The 21,202-nt window shown below is 38.7% G+C and overlaps 1 protein-coding gene across 1 annotated transcript; it reads right to left on the bottom strand.

Moving 5' to 3' along the window:
- Positions 1 to 360: 360 nt before the first annotated feature.
- LOC121954511 (RING finger protein 122-like) lies at positions 361 to 12,905 on the bottom strand. The gene is made up of 6 exons (XM_042502055.1): positions 12,033 to 12,905; positions 7,216 to 7,372; positions 5,571 to 5,613; positions 5,432 to 5,473; positions 3,745 to 3,827; positions 361 to 2,697 (listed from the first exon to the last, which is right to left on the bottom strand). The coding sequence occupies exons 1-6, from the start codon at positions 12,055 to 12,057 to the stop codon at positions 2,577 to 2,579; spliced, it is 471 nt and encodes a 156-aa protein (XP_042357989.1). The 5' UTR covers positions 12,058 to 12,905; the 3' UTR covers positions 361 to 2,576.
- Positions 12,906 to 21,202: the final 8,297 nt, after the last annotated feature.

Genomic DNA, 21,202 nt, shown 5'->3' with positions numbered 1-21,202 from the left:
AAATAAGGAGCTTCTGTCCCCAAAAAGTTCTGTATAGCATCTTTTGATATGTCTTTGACACTGACAGCCGCCTTTGTTAGTTCAGGCAGCACAGTTATTGTTTGTCAGAGTGAGCTAAGGCGACTAACAATTAATGTGCGAAGACCATTTTTCATAGATATTTATATATCAGAGGTGGAACCTTTTTGGCGGAAATCCTTCCATTATGTACACACAAAGTTCAACCAAAACCTCCTCAAACAATGATAGGGCAAAAGCAGAACAGTAGTTTTTTCATATATTACCACGACAACATACGAATATACTGTTAACTTGTCAACATGTAGGAAAAGTAGAAAAAAAAAGAGACTTGGATCCAAATGACCATATCAAAACACCGGTTATATTTTTTTTCTCCTAAAGTCAGAAAATGTTAAAGCATTTACAATTTACACAGTACTCATAATAATATATTACATGGTACATACAGAGAGTTATGTTTATGGTGCACCTCACTCAGACAAGAAACCAGCTCAGACAGGCTCTTCATATCAGTGCAGTGTGTCTATTTATATCACTACAGTACAGAGCAGTTCTTAGACATAACATTTCATCTGTCCCACTGGCAACAATGACATCCAGCTGTTTGACAAATGACAGTCAAAAGTGTTAAAGCATCACTGACACACAATACCTTTTACTGAAAGCCAGTTATGACTAATAGCTGATACAAAACAGTTCCTTAAAAATAACTTAAAACCCACATACATACTTTATGTGTTAATTTACTGGTTCAGTCACTCACTTTGTCGTAGCTCAACAGACATGTGACAGCACCTCTTCTATCAGATCACATCTGTCTCACCATTTAGGGCCTCACTATTGTCCGTCACTCAGCTTGGCAACATACAGAGCCGACTGGCTGTGAGACAATAAAAGATTACAGCCAAAATTCGTAGAGCTGTGATTCTATTTGGTTCATAATTGTCCTCTTTTCCATATCTCCATTTATTACAGTCTTTGCATTTGCCATCAAATTTTGGGCATCGGTGAGCCAAAGGAGGTTTTGATATCTTCAAAGCTGGTGTCTGGTGGTTCAATCGTCTTCAGTACAAGCTCCAGGCCTCTTAAGTTGTGGTGAAAGACCAAGACACGTTATATTCATGTGGCGCTACGTGTCATTTTTTTGGGCAAAGTGAGAATGGGCAGACTGGAGTTTGTCATACAAACATATCTCAGAGGCAGAGCTGCTCTGGGGCAGAAATCATAACAGCAGGAACTCCAAAGCAACATCCTAACATGCTGGGGGACAGACACAACTGTCTGGAAAACACAGACGTAGAAGACTCATGAAAGTCTTCTGACCCTTTTAACTTTTCCCAACTAGCTGGTACTTTCACCAGTTTTGTTTTTGGTGATGACGCCATAATGTTGATGACGCTGTTGTTTCGATGTCACATTTAGTCTCCCCGAAACTTGAGAAGACTTGTTCCCAGGAAATGCTTGTTCCTTATAATCAATAAGCTGAAATTAAATTTGAGCTCATATTAAAGCTGTATATTTGTCTTTTTAATGCACAAAGGACAACCAGCTTATTTGAGGAATGAATCGCCTAACATGTAGGCCAATAGATACATAACACATTGAAACAGGATTGTTGTGGAACTCAAAAAGTTTAAAAAGTTTAACAGTAGGAATTATGCACATCAGATAATTGGCAATATTAATCATGAGAAACCAAAGTATATCAGTATGTGATGCCTTAACTCTCATATTGACAGATTTCGACTTGTCTATTTACTTAGAAAGCATAATTGGATTCCTGAAATACAGTTAGGGCTTTTGTTTTTAGTGTGCCACCCCAAGATTTTCAGGGCCGCAATCTGGCCACCCCATTAAAAACTACTGCACTGCAGTGGATGAAACTAACCTCAGGTTTCCAGCAGGACAAGTAACTGATTAAACTGAAGCCCATTTTAAAAGGATACCTTTCTTTCTATCAAAAGAGACATTTGTGATGTCCATGAAATAAAGAAGGAGATTTCTGAGGGCCAGAGTTTAAGATTTATGTCTCACTGTTAGCTTGGCAACTAAATGAAGCCAGATAATTTAGAGCTGTTGACCAATTGTTCACTTTTTTCTACATTGGTCACCTATCATGAGTAAACTGTGATTTTGACACATATGATACCTCATCGTTGTGTGGCAATGCTGACGGGTGTAGTCTTGTTAAGAGGATGTGCAGCTTTAAGGCACTTTGCTTAAGCATCTGGCTATGTGCTGAAAATTGCATTATCTAGGCTTGATGGTTAGCCTTTATCTGCTATCACGAATGTCATATCAAGAATTAGTGATGGGCCATTACCTTTACCACATCTAAGTGTTATAATCTCCTCCAACATAGTTCACCAGGTAGGCTCTTTGGCTCCGCATGTAAACTCAGAAAATTATATAATTTCTACTTCCAGAGTGGCTCTGCTTAGAAAATGCTTGCATTACTAAAACTCCAATCTGTTGGATGGTGAAACTGGCTCTTTAGTGAGGAGTGCCAACCGACTGGAGTGCGTGAGGTGTTGCAGGACATATGTTCCCCCCTCTCAGACCTCCAGGAGACTCTGTGGCCGCTCAGGTGCTTGTGGGGGGTCAGGCTGGAGGCGGCAAATGGGCTTGTTGCACATGGGGCACACACTGCGGATCTCTAACCATTTTAGCAGACATCTGAGAAAAGCAGATAGATGACAGACACATGACCTTGTTTTGTCGTTTTAAAGGAGGAAAAAGTATGGAAAGTTACACAGGTGGATCTAGGTCGGAACTTTAGGAATCACGAGAAGGGAAGGAAGTTCAAACAACTTTCAAACAAGACTGAACAGGCAGACATACAAGATATGTACAAAGTTCAAAGATACCGGTGATACAGGCACAGAAATGTCAGTCAGAAAGACAAGCAAACCGGTCTCAAAGACTGTGTCACACCTCCGCTGCAGGGCAGAAACAGGTCTAGTTGCTCAGTTATGCTCATGCTCAAACATGCAGAGATGTACGCACAGGAATTAGAAATAAGCAATAGCTGCTCTGATACATTGCATTGCATAATTGTTGTGCAATTCTTTCTGTAGGCTGTATTTGTCCCTGTCAAATAACATTAAACAAATTAATACGTTATCAGGAAGTTGCTTGTATTTGTCTGCAGGCCACCCTGAAAAAGTTTCAAAATACCTTTTTTTCTGAATTTAAATGGAACTCTGCTTCAGCTGTTAAGCTGAAGGCAGAAATCCATCATGAAGTGGAATTTATGAGTCATTCCCTCAAACAGGTTAGTCTGGATCTTTGCACATCAAAAAGTCTTTGCAAAGATGTGAAGAAATCAAGGCTATCCATCAGTTATCGGCAACTATTTAATCTATTCAGGGTCACGGGGGGCTGGAGCCGCTCCTGAACTGACACTGGAGAAAACAGTGCTAGAGTAATAATAAAACAGAGGCCACGGAGCCGCTGATGATGGACTTGCAGACACAACAGCTGTTTAAAAAATGCTCTTCCACATGCTTTCAATTGACAGTTGTTTGCATCTACAGTCTAAAACATAAAGTACGAGTCAGTAAAATTAGCTGCATGATTACCAATTTGTGGCAAACAAATTTATCAAGCCTATGTTTTTTTCATTTGTAACTTTGAAATACAGTTTGCATGTTCACAAATGTGGAGCCAGCTGTTCAGTCACATCAGCGTTTGAAGAGCACCAAGCAGGGTTGTAGAACTTACTTCTTGTGAAAAGCATGGGAACATGGGCACACTCCGAGCTCGTCCCTGCTGCGAAACTCCTCTAAACACACCGCGCATGTTTGCTGAAAAGGAGAGATAACAGGTTTTGAAAACCAACACCTGAGCTGTTTTCAGGTAATACATTATAACCTGATACGGGCACTTCATAACTCCTCAGGATACAGTAATTGCAAGGTCAGAACGACAATGCATCCATACAGCAGCTACTACTGCATGATTGTGGTTTTTCTAAATAATCACCAAGAAAACTTTCCATGATTGCAGAGCTGTAATTTGATCACTGCTGTATCCCTTTATTCAAGCTAATACTGTACAGTATGCACTACCAAGCTTGTTTTATTCTGTTTTTGCATTTGGTATACAAGAAATATTCAAGCTTAACCATTTTTAAGATCCTGGCAATGCTAGAAAATGTATATCTTGAACGCTCCTGTTTAAAAATACAGGAAAAATATTTTAAATAATTCTTGGAGCATGAAACCACACGCACACACACACAAAGTTTCTCCTTCTTTTTCAAGTTTCCTTTTGAAAAAAATAGTTTAAAAAATACATGTAGTTTTAAGATATAATTTATAATAAATTTGAATTTAAAGGGTCAATTTGACACCTTACAATAGAGATATGTTGTTTGAATTAATCAACATGGCCTGTAACAAAAACCTATCACAAAAATGTTGAAAAAAAGAACGTGTGGAAACAAATGTGGTGAATGTGTATTTGTTTACTAGTTTACAGAAAAGACAGTTTGAAAATTGAGTGAATTTCTATCAGTAAACCGTGATCTCTAAGAGGTGAAAAAAGTTATTACACTGATTGTTAATAAAACTGATATTAATTGAGTTAAAGATAATGTTTATGAGAAAGTATCTAGTACTTTCAGATGGTTAAGCACGCACCGAGTCAATTTGATCCAGGGACATTATGGCTGTTCCTTAAAGTTGAACATAATAGGAGGTTTAAATGGTAAATAATGGTTTGTTTCGACATTAATGCTCTAAATGTCATGTTGAGCTTCTTTAATTTTTTTTTTTTTGTATTAAAGCTTCCACTATTTACATTTAGCTGCTAGCTGTTAGCTCGGATTTCTTTTGTTTGAATGTCAACACCACTTCACTTTCTGAAAATACTCTAACTTTGCAACTCATTTTAGTCAATTTTCTCACTTTTTATAAACCGGGACACAAATACGATGTAGTGCAGAACTGGGACGTCAGAACTGTCACACGACTGCAACAGTGAATCAGGGAGTAGCTAACTGCTGGGTTTAGCTAAGCATACAAAACCATCTTTTAAAATAGCCCAAATTAAGGACAGTAACTTCAAAGGAATATCATACCAAGCGATATATGATGTTTGGTTGTGTGGTTTTCCTCTGAACTTCAGAGAAATTTTGACGCCAATGACTCAGACGCTGATTACATGTGCAATATTTTTACACTGTAATTGGACAACTTTGCCAACAGTAATGATGAAAAGTGAGTTTTTTTTCAGCAAATTACAGATTTACTGAAGCTCATCACAGCATTAAATTTGATGCTAAAAATTCCCACCGTAACTATATTTTACTATGTTTTCAACACTTTGCTACAGTATGTTTTCCACATTCATTTTGTCTCATTAGAAGTTTAACATTCTCATTTCATTCGCTCTGTATTCAACTTACACCAAGAAGGCTCAGTTTCTTCCCCGCTCCTTTTAAAACAACCTGTTGAGAAAATGCACACAAAAAAGCACATGAATATTGTGGGAATTACAATTTGACTCTGATTTGAGTCAAACTGGACATAGTATTGAGACATTACCTCATTGTAACCATACTGTTCTCTTGCACCTTGTCGCTTGAGTCTGTGAAGCACAAAGAAACAAACTTATCACGCTGTAATTTAGAGTCATAAAAATTCCTATTATGTGCCTGGTGTTCCATATCTGCCTGTTTTCTTCAGGACATGTCTTGTCATGCTGCATGAATCAGCTGAGCTACTGCATCAAGCAGCCCAGGAATTCACACAATGCCAAATTCAAGTAACAGCCTGTACATCTAAGCTCACCATGAGCAGCTCTGCAACACTTCAAGAGCATGTCCCTGCATAAGAATTTTCACTGGAAAGTTTTGGTTTGTTATGTTGATAATGAATTGATGAAAGCATAAATAGGTTTTCATTATTTTCAGGTCAGACTTTTAGTCATAATTGAGATTTTACAAGCTTTTGAGGAAACTTAATTGGCTTCTAAGTATGTGTTTGCAATTGCAAAATACATATACCAACTTTAAAAAATCTCTCAGTCTATCATAGGTTTTTCCAGACATCCGTCTTGCAGCCAAATAAATCAACAAAGCACAATCTCTTTAGCTAAGGTACACATCTGAACAGGTTTTTCCAGAAACCCTGGAAGCTTACGGTAGTTCACGGACCCAATCCCAACCTGTATGTAATTGCCTAAAGCAGTGTTAACGTCACACGTTGTCATATGCAAAGCAACAGACTACACTGTGTAATACAATGAGAGGTCCCTGCAGTGACAGATTGAATGAATCAGCTGAGTTCATTGAAATATTAAATCTCTGTCTGCAGTGAGTATAGATCACTTACTTTTAAACAACAGCTATTGTATGCAAGAAGCTCAGGTATGCTCTCTCAGGGTTGTTGAAAGAACAGAATATCACTTACTACTGCAAAAGTAGTTGAGAGAAGTGGAAACAACAAACAAGTAGATAAAAAGACTTGATTGGATCTTCTGGTGTGCACTGAAGGTTACAGGTTGATCCAATGGAGGAATTTTCCCTTTGAAGCAGATTTCACTGTACATATAACTGAGACTAGAAAGATGTCTCCAGTTAGAAGTGGATAAATCTGACTGAAAGATGGATGATTTTTAGGAGCATGCTAACATATACATAAACATTCGGGGCTCTGCCCGTACCTCGTTTTTTTTTTCTCTCTCTCATTACAGCAGTATTTTTCAAGCCAATTGAAAAAAACAGCATGCCCAAAAATGTGTTCATTATTTGGTAAAAGCATGATAGTTGGCAAGAAAAAAAAACAAATCATCCCTTTGAGCCATCCAGTATTTTACCTGACGGTTATCCAACTCGCTTAATCGTTCTAAAACTATGACACAACAAACGCTGAAGTTAGCTAATTTTCACTTGTTACATCTAGGGACACATTTGGACAAGAACGTCCATACTAAAATCAAAAAAGTCTTTCCCTTGTGATTTTAGAATATTCACATTCATGTGATAACATTGTGAGAACAAACCGTGTACACGGATCTGCAAAAATAACCGAAAGCGTTGTAGTAAGCATGCCAGGCCAGTGGTAGGTGGTGCAACTTTGTAATGACACACTGTAGAAGAACACCACGCACATGCACAAAGTGTGGCTGTGGACATCATCACTCGACAGCAGAGTGAGATTAAAAATGGCCTTGTCTGTTGTCTTGTACCTGAAGAGGTAGCAGCAGAAGATGAGGGTGAGCATGAGGATGAAGAGGCCGATGCCCAGGATGATGATATAGACATTGAGCGGCAGGTGGAAGAGCTCTTCAGACGTCATGTTGCAGTAGGGGTCAATGTTCTGTAAGTCAGGGTCACACTGACACCCTGAGAGAATAGGACACATGAAAATAAAAAAGGTTACACACAAAAGAAACCGGAGCATAAGAAATATAAATACAGCTAAAACAAGGTTTAGCTATCAGAAAGAAAAAAAGTACTTGTGTATTAGGGTTACACCAACACAGTATTTCAGCAATCACAGATGATTTTCATAATGAGAAAATGCAATATTTGCTCAGATTTGTATCCTTGTCAGCCTCTAAAATTGTATTTAGAAAAGGGCATTCACTGAATACATATTTATACGAGTACAAATAATGCATACTCGTGTGGAAGCAACCCTCCTACACACTGTGAAACTTTGACAATGAATACAACTATTTATCAAACTGCATCATATCCGTCATATCAACATATATTTTCATGAGAGGTTGACCTGTATGTAAGTCTAAACCAGCTCGTTTGTCTTTACACAAAGAACAATGCACTCATGAACAAAGCCTAATGTTACTAATAATGCAAATACACATTCATGTTTTCAATGCACTTTGTAAATATGTGAAAAAAGTCATTTTTTAAAATATGAACAGCTACAGTTAACAAAGCTACAGCCAGTTATTTCACATGTCAGGAATGTAGCCTTCATCATGTGGCATTTAGAGGCTCAGCAGAAATGACAAGGAAAAACTGTATGACTTTCCACACAAAGACCATAAAGAAAAAGTTTTACACATGGCATTTAAAGACTGTGACTCCAATTAAAATCACTACAAGACTTAGCCACATTCTGTATCACTCTGAATAGCTTTAGCATAAATGGTTTGAGAAATGTGTAGTAGTGTGACTGAGCTAAAATGTTTAATTTCTTTATTGAATTATTTATTTCTATCTTAGGTTCCTAACACACCCAAACCTAAAAGCCCACTGACACTGTGGGGCCATGCCGAAAAGCTGGTCACCTACAACCGTGACACTTTATTTTAGCCTTTCAACTTAATGTCTAAGGTTAAACTAGGTTAAGGTTTAGCTCTGATGGATATGTCTGAGGTGCAAGGGAATGATGTAATAGTCTCTAGACAGAGAGTGAAACAAGTACTTGTGTGTATCTTCTTGCAGTAAACGCTTTCACTCTTAGTGGGGTAGGTCATTACAGAGTGGCCCTTCACTGTATTCGTCTGTCATCTTTTTGTCCATTTGTTGGGATATTCTCCCACTCAGCTCAGAGACTTTCCAGTGTCAGTTTGGTCCACACATGTCTTCATGACAAACCCATCACCCCGTCTGTGTCCCCTTTCTATGGCTTTGATGCGGTAACTGTGTAACTTGTAAGACTTGGCGCTCAGGCACCACACTGCGCGTAAGCCTCGTGTTTCAAACTGCAATGTAATACTGCCTACACTGTAGGCACTCATGAGCTGCTAAAAGTCTTTGAAGTTGGGTGAAAGTTTAAAAAAGGCAGTGTGTAATAACAGCTGTTCAGACACCTAGTTACATTTATATTATAATTGGATTTAACACATTTTTGCTTGTATAGTCAGTGGGTTAGGTTATAAGTTATAAAAATGAGTAGTTGTATATGCTTTTAGTCGATGTTTAAAAGGATACACGCCGTATTTTGATTGTATCTAGCTCTTACTCCTATGTTGTTTGAATGCACTTATTGTAAGTGGACAAAACTGTCTGCCAAATTAATTACATGAATGTAATGTAAAATTTTTATGGCACAAATCCATATAAAGCAAGATCAATCTGAGTGTAGCTATAGAGGAATGGAGTGTATTGAGTTGTTTGCTTCTACTATCCTATATAATGTTCAGGGGCTATACCAGGACAGAAATCTTATAGGTGCACCGTATAATGCTCAGAGGCTAAATCAGGACAAAAACCTTACACATATTGACAAAGTTCATAGACCCCACAGCATAAGCACCTCTCCAACATTGCAAAGCACTTTCATGTGAACTTTTACAACCACCCTTACGTCACACAGGAATGTGTTCCACTTTTTGGTCTGCGTCTTGGCCTGAGATGTGTTACTCTCTGGGCTCAGGGAGAAAGAGGTGTTTTCTGCCTGAGGGGCTTTAACAAGGCTATTTTCATTCCACACGATAAACATCAACCTTAAACTGCAGTGGTAAACTATTTCTTAAGGTCAAATGGCACAACTTATGCTATGGTGGTGACCTCCTGGTTCAAAAGTCAGGCAGGAGGGGGGTCAAGGCAGGACGGTGCAGTCTTGGCTTGTACAGTGGGGGCGTTTAAGGGGAGGAGAGGTTTGACATGAAGTTTGGGACAAGGAGGAAGCAGCTGTAATCTTAGCACAATGTTAGTAAATCATTGATAGTGGAGCACTAAAAGGTAGGACGCTGTGCAAATGCATGCAGTCTGGATAGATCTGTACCTGAACACTGTCAAACAGGAACAGTAGCTTTGGTTTGAATGTTTTGACTGGAAAATAATAGAACCTGATTATACAGAATCTTACTCTAGAGATCTCAGTTGTTCTTTAAAATATGTTTAACGTCATGAAGTCACACATAAAGTGTGGTTCTTTTTGGTCATGTCATAACTTCATGCATAACATTTCACATTAGGATTGGGTTGGAGCAGCTGTTTATAAATCCTGTGGTAAATTTGTGTGGAGAGTCATGCCTAAACTCTTAACTTCTCGCTAGTTTCAAACTAATGATTTACTAAATCAAGACTTAAGACTTTAGTAATATGTAAATTGCTTGCAAGGAAGCATGCAATTCAAAATATTCCCAGCATACATCTTTATTATATGTTAACAGGCTCATGTTAGCGTTGTCAGTTAGTTGACAGTTACACCTGGCAGTTACTGGATGTAAACATTTAGTAATCTCTATAAAACAAATAATAATAACCTAGATGTAACTCAAGCTCTATGAGTGTATAGCCGGCTAACAGCCTTCACTATTGGTTTATCCCATCAAGGCATCACCCCTGAACCCCGAAACAAATTTTTACACACACCGCCCAACCAGGTGGTAGCATGCATGCCCTATTAAACAGCGGTACAACGGTTGCTTGGCTCCCTTTTAAACTAAAAAAAAAAGTAACTGGTGCAAAGTTGTCATCAATGACCTGTGTCTGGGTCTGGTTGTGCACTCTTGTGTGCATGGCATAGTTGGGGCACAACTGAAGGTGGATGATTATAATGGGAGAATAGGCAGAAAAATTTCCTTGTGCCGTTTCCTTGTCGGAATGGCAAATTCTACATGTTGGTGATAAACTCCATCATGGGGGACATGAGCTATCACCCAGCAATGTGAGGACAGAGAGAGGACATGGAAAGAGGCAAGGCAGCTCCAACCCCCTCCTCTGGTGGGATGCATCTAACCAACATGACATGACATGCTTCTGAAACAGCATGTGCATCATTGTAGCAATGTGGAAGTTCTTAGGTTCCTTTACACTGGGGAAATGAGGCATGTGGGGAGGGGAGACCACAAGCATCCCATCCCACCATCCCAGGCAGGGTGCTTCTCATCAGCACATATATTACAACTGAAAAACAATCTGTGCTTCAGTGTAGTACTGCCACTCTTGTTCCCTCAAAGTCGACCAGTCTAGTGGAAGGGTCCGAGGCTGATATGAGCTGTACACATTGCGCTTGGTTGGGGGACAGTCTGAGGAAATGGGGCCGGTGTAGTCTGAAGATAGATTACCTTGACTGCTGTAGGGCAGCCTACACAGCACTAGCTTAACAGTTATCAGAAGTTGGCTTTGCCATCTGGGCAACAGCAACAAAAAGCCTCTCCTCTGGACACAATGTTGCATCAAAGCCAGGAGTGAATGGTGAGCCAGTGAGGGAAGTAGCCTTTTAGCAAGTGCTGAGTCAAAGGAGAAAATGCTAACAAGTCGTGGTGTAACCAAAACTGGCCAACTGGTAAGGTAGCCAGAGGTACCCTGGCAGTTAGTGGAAGTGGTAGACAAATTTGTGAATCCTAGGGTAGCAAAAGGAATGACCCACTCTACTCTCCCTATTAGTGGCAAGTACTCATTACCTCTGTTGGTTGGTTTGGTTAGATTTAGGCGAGAGGAGTGGAATTGGTTAAGGTTAGGGTAAGAATGTCAGGGTTGGCCAAATAGAGGCAGCGTAAGGAGAGCCATTCCTTCGCTATCTTAGAATTCACAAGTTCGTGTCCCATAGCCTATGTTGTCAAAAAGGCAGCAGAAAGACAGAAACTTCCTCACAGACGTGCTGGCCATCTCTTTCCTGGTACTTGTATCATGGCTAGTTAGCTCAACTGCCTCTGTCCGCAGCTTCGGGAAAGGTGTAGGGAGTGAGCAGGCTGGAAAAACAACGAGAAACTTCAGGACCTGCTTAGAGATGCATCTCAGCAACACCTGAGGTCGGCAAAGGTTTCACTGAGCGCTGTGTTTGCACTCAAGTGAAAAAGAGAGCCCAGCGACAGGTGCGCCTGTGTTTTAATGGCACGTGTGCTACCACCTGATCAGGCAATGAGCACATAGACATGTCTCAGGATGCAGAGGCAGAACCTTGATGGCGTAAATCAACAGCAAAACCTGTCAGAGGACAATGCACATAGGAAAAAGAACTAGTTTGTGTAGTGAAACTCTGTTTAACTTATGTAAATCTCCACTTAGTAAATACTTACATTATCTCAAGGCTTAGTTTGAACTTGCAAAAACATGGCTCAGCTGGCTCCAGGACACTTACCGGTACACCATTGGATTGGAAGCATCAAATGTGCAAATGTGAGGCCGGCAAACCCAGAAAATCTTTGGGGTTGTGACTTCTCTGATATCACAAAGTCTGGTTTCCGTCCACGTCCACTACTTTTTAGATTGAGGCCAGTTTAAGCTTACAGTAGAGTGGATGTGCAGTGAGTCAAATCCTTGTGGTCGGGAGTATGCAGATCTGATTAGAGACTCCCAGTTTCTCAAGAAGACATTACCCAAATAACAAGCTGCTCATTTGAACCTCAGTCTGCAGTGATGATTTGCCACTTAAAGACAAAGACAACAGTCTTGTAGATGAAGGTATGAGCTTTGTGGATAAAAAGACATCAATGTCCTTGACGGTATTAGGATATTTACTCCAAATATCATCCAGTACACTGGTTATGTACCTCTGGCCGTGTGCGATCCCTGCTTTTTTGTTTTGTCTCCCCTTCAAAACATTGTCACGAGGCTCCCCCTCCCTTCATCATCTTTTCTCTTTTTCCTTCCTTTCTTCTTTCTCCTCTGTTCTCTCTTTTTAGCTTTCCACGTCGCTTTTCTCCTCCCTGGATGTTGAAACCTGCCGTGGCCAATTATGGAGAGACAAAGGGAAGGACATTGATGGGTTTCCCGGTAGCACAGCCAGCCAACCAGGCAGGCAGAGAGACAGGCAGGCAGCCTCAGTGTTTCTGCGGAAAGCAGCGTCTCATCTCTTCCCCTGCCTTCCTGCTCTGAACAAAGACGCAGCGAGGTAAATAACACAGGAAGACAATGCAGCTAATGTCAATTCAGATCCAAGCTCTCCTCTCTTCTCCTGTGTTTTCTTCTCACATTCACTCTCCTCCTCTCCCCTTCCTTGTCTCTCTTCTCCACTTCTCCTCTACAGACCTCAGTTTGTAAACAGATCCCTGCTCATGTGATTCGCTGTCTGCATCACAGCTCTGCTTTCACCGCCCCCTCCTTCCTCCTTCTCCCTCCCTCTCTCCTCCCTCCCTCCCCGTCCGCCCGCCTGCCCTCCCTTTACCTCTCGCCCCTCTGGGTTTTTACTTCCACCCCCCCAACCCCTCCTTCCTTTGCAGCTGCAAGCTATTATTGCAGTAGCTGCAGAGCAGATGGCAGACAGGCAGATGTGGAAACAGACGTGGTGAGAGGTTGTGATATAGTTATAAGGCAGTGTGATTGATTACATGTTATTTTTAGAATTGGTTGATTCCAAACACTAGTTTATGCAAACTCTCTCTTTGTCCATAAACATCATAACCTGAACCTATTAAAATGGGGGATTAATCCATTTCTGTCAAGACTTGACTATAAACTGAGCAAAGTGGGCAACTTCCCTGGGGTCCCAGACCCTTAGGGGACCCAAGGGTTTTAAGTTCTCTATGTGGACATCAGCTAGTGGTAATGTAATTACTTGCAAATTTGTTTGTTAATACTATAATCACTACTAAATGGCTTTTTAATCTGAAAAGACAGGGGACTGTAGGTGATACTATGGATCTCTAAAGACAATAGGATACAGCGTTGGAGGTGGGGTTCTGTTCATATCTCTAAAAGTTGCTCTGTGGTGTATAAAGCTAAAAAGGTTTGACTTCCAGGGTTTAAAAAAATGACCCTGATCTTCCACATTGTTGGGAACCAAACAATGAACAAGCACACAAACTAGCTGAGTAGCTAACTTCTGGTTTAGCCCTCTGCTAACTTCAATGGGAATAAAACAATTTAATTTTGCGTCTTTTATCTACCTTCAGTGGAAGTAATTTCCCCGGAGTTGTGATGCGTAAAAAAATATATCCAATGATTCCTACATAAGTCTATGGAAAAATGTATTTTTGGGCCCAATGGCATCAAGTGACAGACCCGGGAGTTGTAGTTACATGGTTTGGCCACTATGTCAATTTGGCTTTAAAATGGGCCTGGGTGTGCAGTACACCTGAACTTGAGAGCCTATCTTCTACAGGGACCCTGAGTTAAAATCTAAAATCACATTAAGTAAAGTCTGCGTATCACAGTATAATATGCAGACAGTAAAAACAGCTGTATTATGTCTTTTGTGGCTCTGGAGAAACCTTTCAGAAGTCTATTGAAACATGCAATAGGGCTGCATTCTGGGAAATGTAGGAATTTAGTGTTTTAGAAGCTTGATTGATACTCTGGACTAAAAAAAACACTAGTTTGATTCAGACTCCTTTAAAAAATGTTTCATGTGCATTGTGAAATTGATGAAGTGTCCCTTTAAGTGGGTGGATAAACAATTTTCCACATGGGTTAGTTTGTAAGTATCTGAAACATAATATCAGGCTTCAAGAAGCCACATCAGTCACCTGGACAGGGACCAAAAGGTGTTCAGTCAGCATTATGAAGATAAATAAGTGAGAGTGACATGTGAGTAGAAGGTTAAACAACATAGGTATAACATGAGAGGAACATGAGAAGGACTGTAAGGTAGTCAGCACAGCTATGACAAATGGATTGTAAATTAACAAATTATCAGTCTGGTAAAATGTGAGACAAACGCATAACAACACAAACGCTGGTGTTTTGTTTCTTGTAAGTTCCATTTGTTTCCACCTCGATAATGAGCGTGAACACAGTTCTCTGGGAGGAGAGCTGAAAATCACATTTTCTGCTGTCTTACTGTGTTTGTTATTTGTTGCCACACTATTTCAAATGTTCTCACCTGACCAGATGAACTGTGCCAAATGGGTAAACACTCCAGAGTTCAACTGAACCACTACACACGCACTTGGTGTGAACGTGCCCAGGGGTTATGGGCCAAGTGCGGATAAATGCAGCTGGTGAGTTTATTTCTGCCTCCAGAGCTGCTTTGTGGCTATCAACAATGAAAGCATTATATATATTTATAAAAAGTAATACAAGTATGTGGGATAGTTTTAAGAAATCTTTAGAAAGTGAGTAACGATTTCCCGTTCTGATTATGTTTAATACATAATATGAAACAGGCATAAATTGGCACCCTTGCTCAGACTAAACCCATCTTTGAACCTGGCCTTTATTTTGATCTCAACAACAAACCTCTAGCGTTTCGTGACTGCATCTCACAAAGTTGGGATGCTATAGTTGCAACAAAATCTGGCCACTGACAGACAGACAAACAAACAATAAAAACCTGGAAAAATACTCAAACTGATTTCTGTAGTACTTCCTTTGAAATAGGTCTCTCCAGAACTTCACCTGATGACACACACAGACTCACTAAGTAAAAATATACCAGCCTCGCTGTTGCAGCTGTAAAAACTACCTGTATGTATGAGTGCAAAGCAATTTAAGTTCATGCATCTTGGCTGTCATATGATGTGAAGCTTACTTCAAAGTGACCAAAGGTCCATCTAGTGGGTGATGTGTAGATGTGCAGCATATCGCTACAACTCAAGGAACTGGCATTTGTTCACTAGAAACTCTTCATATGAAAAAATAAATAAATGAGAAAAAAATTACAATTAACAAAAAAGTGTTGCAAAAACATCAATCAAAACAAAACAAAACAACCATTACAAGAAATACAAGTAGGGATTTTGATGGCTATGGCAAGAGTCCATTATTTAAAAATTCTTGGAGATTAAGATGTGGAAGTAATGTTTCTTTATTATCCCTACAGGGTTAAGTAGGGATAATAATCCTATGTGCGTTGTATATTAAATACTGACTTTATCAAACTTTACTAATCCCACTTTTCCTAGCAACTATACTGACAATATTTTCTGATACAAAAATGTCTAGCATAACTTTATAACATGGTAACCATAACACATAAATTGTTTATCACACTGACCTTGTATATGATTGCAAATCGAGATGTCACACTAACTCATGACCAAAACCATAAAGTCATACTGTATAAATATATGCACAAAAAGCTTTTTGCATATTGTATTCATCTGCATGTGTTGCATACAAGTCCTGGTCACATAGAAACTGAATATCAATGGTATGTCTATTAACATTAGATTTTATTGCATACCATAGCAATTTGAAGTATTTTTTGGCCATTTTGATTTTACGAAGACTCTGATCATCCAGCAACTATGGTAGGCCTGTGTTCTTTCCTGTTTGCAAATACAAAAAAAATCTGAATGTACTCACCTCTGTCATGATTTGAATGATGGATTGCAGTTATCTCTCTAAGTTCAATGATCTTTTACTGAATGCTGCCACAAATTTTACTCTTTGCAGCACCTAGTGAGTCTGTTTGTTATAGAATTCTCCAAACCTTGTTACATGATGTCAGCATCTGACATTTAAGCATTTAGTCAGTTTTGCAGTATTGTCCAACTGCAGAGATACAGATCATTTTTAATATTACATATATTGTTATTGTGTTGTTGCTCTAGAGCTCTGGCTGTAGCAGACTCAGAGACAGAGCAGACCTTAGTGCCTCTGATGGTGTTTTCTCCTCGCTGTCCTCTTTCCAGGGGGCGTCCTGTGTCTTTCGTGAATAAAGGAAACGTTGAGGCGTTTGGAGCCAGTGTAAAGGCCATTTAAAAAATCCATTAGCCACAAGGCACTGGAGATGTAGGGAAGCTTCACAAGGGCTCCTTTGTTCTCCACCTGTAAGGTCAAATAAGGTGAAAGAACACAGTGTGCAGCATCTGCAGCGATAAACAGCATGTCAGACTTAAAGGTGATATTATCAAACTGTTAAAAGTCTCAAAGAAAAGCATACATGAGTGTACAATGCTTTGATTCAAGTGAAAATATAAAAATCACGTTTACTAGAGGTACTTAGTTGTTACTCCATTCCTTATGCTCACTCCCTAGAGAACGTGCTGTTGTTGTGACTCTACATGGAGACAATGTCATTTCTCACTTGATTTTAAAGGTACAGTATGTAACTTTTTACATATATCGTAAAGAACTTTACAAATTGTAAAATTACAACTTTTTTGCTCATAAAATTACAACTTAACTCTTGTAACATTATGACTTTATTCTCATAAAACTAGGACTTTTTTCTTGCAATATTATGAGTTTATTCTCAAAATTAAGACATTATTCTCGTAATATTATGACTTTATTCTCAAAATCAAACGTTTTTTTTCTTAAACATGGCCTAATCCTTTGTTGTACCCAGGAAATCTGTTCACCCTTGCCGCAAAATTTTCCCTGTGGACACTTGCTATATTGAAGCCAAAAAGAAGCAATTTCCCCATAGACCCCCACTGTAAAAGAGAGAGTCTGTAAAACTGTTGACAGGACATATCCAACTGCAAAAAAGGTCAATTATGACTATTTCTACTAAGAATTTTTGAGCCATGATGGTTTTATATTTGTAACATTTTTCCGGAGCTGAGAAAAGTGATTTAATAATCGGTGATGTCCTCACAATGTTAAGTCTATGAGGTGAGTGGAAACTCACAGGAGGAACACTGTTGTGCATAGTCAGTGTGCGGCATACACGCAAGTAAACAGGGAGGAACTTTTCCGGCGTCTGCGTAAGGCGAGGAAGTCCTTAGGAATGCATAGCTGACAAATTTGGTCCCCTGTTTAGATATTATTAAAGTTAACTCAAAAGAAGAAAAATACCTGTAAGAATATTATTGGTATCACGAAATGGCTAAAAAAAAAAAGTCAGTGTTGACGAATGGATCGATTTAATATACAGCATTTATGTAATGAAAAAAATTTATTTTAATTTAAGAACCGAGATGGATACCTTTATTGAAAACTGGACAAAATGGATAGTGTATGTTTCACGTGTCAGACCTGACTTTGTGTGAACTGGTGGACACTTAGGCCGGTTCACCAGATGTATTAAAGTTACAAGAATCCTGAACAGCCAGAGCTCATGTGATGGGAAAGGGGGGGAAAGATGTGCAACTAAAAACAAGGATTTTCTGAGAGTCACATAGAGAATCTTTGACAGTTAGTACCTTCACAATGGTCGCGCATGAAGGGAGGAGCCTGAGCACCTTGTGCATTTTATAGGCATTTTCGGGCAAGTTACAAATACAAAGACACACTCCCTAAAAAATGAAACCCAGAAGTTTTACTTAAATAAGTCTGGGCACCTAAAATCCACCATAAAGCAGGGAAATAATAATAATAATAATAATAATAATAATAATAATAATGAAAGATCAGATTTAAATCCATGGTTCAAATGGCTCATTACCTGGCTGTACGCTGGTGTGTCCAGCAGACCAGGGAGTCTCTGTGGTGTCATGTCACCAAACGTGTCCTGTAGGAGATGGGTTTGGTCGCTGGGACTTTTTAGTTTTTCATTCTTGTGGACCTCTCTGTCCTCCATGTGGTATTCTGGCCTCTCAAAGTATCCTTTGCATCTCAGTTTCATAATGGCCTTGGCAGCTTCATAAACTTTAGAAAGTCACCCTGCCACGTGCAAGTCCATCTTTCACCATTTTCTAAGTTATGAGAGAAAAAAATATTATTGTTATTGAAAACGGTGAAGACATTTTAAGGCGAAATTTGTATTTTTCGAGGCGAGTTTGTGAAACAGCCTACCTGAACACTAACGACACATCCCAAAGGTAAGAACATGTTGAGCAGGTCCTCAGCAGTATGGTTCAGTTCTGTGCCCAAACTCAGATAGATGGCTATCATCTGTCAGGGCAAAACTTCTGTTTAAATCTAACATCTGGAAGTGGATAATTAAGCATGTGTACATTTTCAGAAAACAGTGAGTACACTTTACATCAGTCCATCCTTACTTTATCATAACTGCTGTCCGAAAAAAAAAAATCCAATCCTTGTTTGTCATGCTCAGTGGTTTCAGTGTTTAAATAGCTGGCAGTGTCCATCCTGTATGAGCTGTGTGTGAAAATCTCAGAGAGTAAACCAGGTGTTGCAGTTTCACAGAAAAGTTGCATTGGGGCTTTGGATTTGAACTTGATACTGTCATGGAGACCATTGACATAGTGCAGAGTGCAATTTCAAATGAAAATATGGTCAAAGGGATACAAAAATGATTTGAAATGTAGTTACCATAGAAATTAGATGACTCATTTGACTTCTATGGGAGTTAAGCAATATCACAGGAGAGGGAGTGCTGTTAAATTGTATATCATCACAGCTGTGATTCGGTCGCAGGGACGAGGTCGCGGGCCAAGTGCCGAGATAAGGTGCTTCTGCTGGCAACACTGTAATCAATGCATGAGCAAACACTGGCTGTAGTGTTATAATCATTTTGGGAGTGGAACTTAATCATCAGTCTCACCCATAATCCCAGGTTTTAGGTTGCTAGCTGTCCGAAAAGCACTATAAAGGATCTATTAATTCTTTGAAACTTGAGAAAATTGGTTTGATTTCTTTCACCAGCAACAAAAGACAGAAGAAACAAACCTTTTTATATTTTATAATGTCTGCTAGTTGAGTGTTTAACCTTGATATTTGTGTCTTTTTGGATTTTTTTTTTTTTTTTTTACTGTAACTGTATGTTGTAATTGTATGTAATCTTGATGTAAATAATTAAACTATATAAAAAATATCAAGAAATTCAAAAAAAATTAAAGAACTTTCCCTATAAATTAGTTTTAAAAAACATCATAAATATGTTTCACTAGCTTTAAAAAAAAATCTGAATTTGCTTATAAATTTTTTTAACTGCCTGTTACATGTAATTTCCTAAATAATAGATCAAGTCACTCATAAAGCAGGGTATAACACAGTTGTGATATGAGACAAGCTGACATCTTAGATTTCATAATATTGTCAGTTTAGTCTTGTCTTTTCCTGGTTTTACAGGCTGCATTACAGTTAAGTGATGTTGGTTTTTGGGTTCTTTTTAATTTACCAGACTGTTCTAGCTGTTATTTGCTTTTATCCACTTAGTCATTATATCCACATTACTGATAATTATTGATTAAAATCTCATTGTGTAAATATTTTGGCAAAGCACCAATAGTCAGCCCTACGATATTGTTGTAATGTCAATATTGCAGTATATGGTCAAAAACATTGCCATATTTGATTTTCTCCAGTTGTAGTCACTAAATGTAACATCTAAGCTTGAAGCAAATTTCAGAGGATCCAAATAAGGTCAAAAGGTCACATGTGATAACAGCAGGCTACTTTTTTTAATGACCAGAGGCTTTATTTATTACCATTGTGTACACACAAAAAGGGCTTGAAATGTGCATGTACTACTTTGTAAGCAGCTTTGGGATGTATTAAAAAAATATGAATACATTAAAAAAAAAGAGAGAATGTGCCTAAATCTTAAAATTTTGCAAATGAATTATTCATTAATGAGGAAAGTGATAATCTGTATATCTTTGATTTTTTTCTGGTATATCTTTGATTTTTGTATTTAAAACCTGTACATTTTTTCTTCTTCTTTGATACATGCCTATTTTTGCACTTTTGTATATTTTATATTTTGTATATATTGATATTTTATATATTTTTTCTGTACACACGGCTGCTGACAAGTTAATTTCCCACAAGTGGGATAAATAAACGTGTCTAAGTCTAAGTCTAAGTCTAAGTCTATACCTTAAATCAGCAATGTATCTTGGGAGATACAAACTGTAATTTGGAAACTAAAGGTCATATTTTGATAAATTAATAAATAAAATTGTATTATTTAACCCTAGATGTATTAGAAAATAGCAATTAACTAATTTTCCAAAAATATTTATATGTGCCTGCCCATTTAGGGATTATTAAGAGGGAGATACAGTTCCAGCAAATACATACATACACCTGTCACTTCCCCAGCAGAGGGCGCTCCAGGATCACATGCCAAATGCAGTCATTTTTAAACACTTCAGCTGCAGAAGATGGCGCTGTTATTTGTTTATATAATGTCTTGAATGAAGCATGGAGTGGAGTAGCAGGCTAATAAAAGGCAGTTGGATATTCTTATCCTGTGTTAACAGATAGTATTTCCTGCACCGAGAATAAGCATGTGAAATGATTCTTCAGTTTCAAATATAAGACCTAAAATATTATTGACATGTTGACTTTACTTGTTACTATTGTGATAACTTTTATATTGTTGTGCACCAAATGTCATTTCTCCTTTTATTGCTGAATGTGCCAAAGCTGAGCATTCATGCACTGGATCAACAGTAGCGCAAGGCAATGCAAGAAATTACAAGTTTTTTTTAAGTTGATTACCACACTGGAGGTCAGCCCCCTAGTGTGGTGCAATGATAATATATGTAAATGGCCGACCAAGCCCGGACC

The sequence above is a fragment of the Plectropomus leopardus genome, chromosome 15, assembly GCF_008729295.1.
Source record: "Plectropomus leopardus isolate mb chromosome 15, YSFRI_Pleo_2.0, whole genome shotgun sequence".
In the NCBI taxonomy this organism is placed as follows: domain Eukaryota; kingdom Metazoa; phylum Chordata; class Actinopteri; order Perciformes; family Serranidae; genus Plectropomus; species Plectropomus leopardus.
The sequence above is the reverse complement of the archived record's forward strand: the minus strand, read 5'-3'. Positions and strand labels throughout refer to the sequence as shown.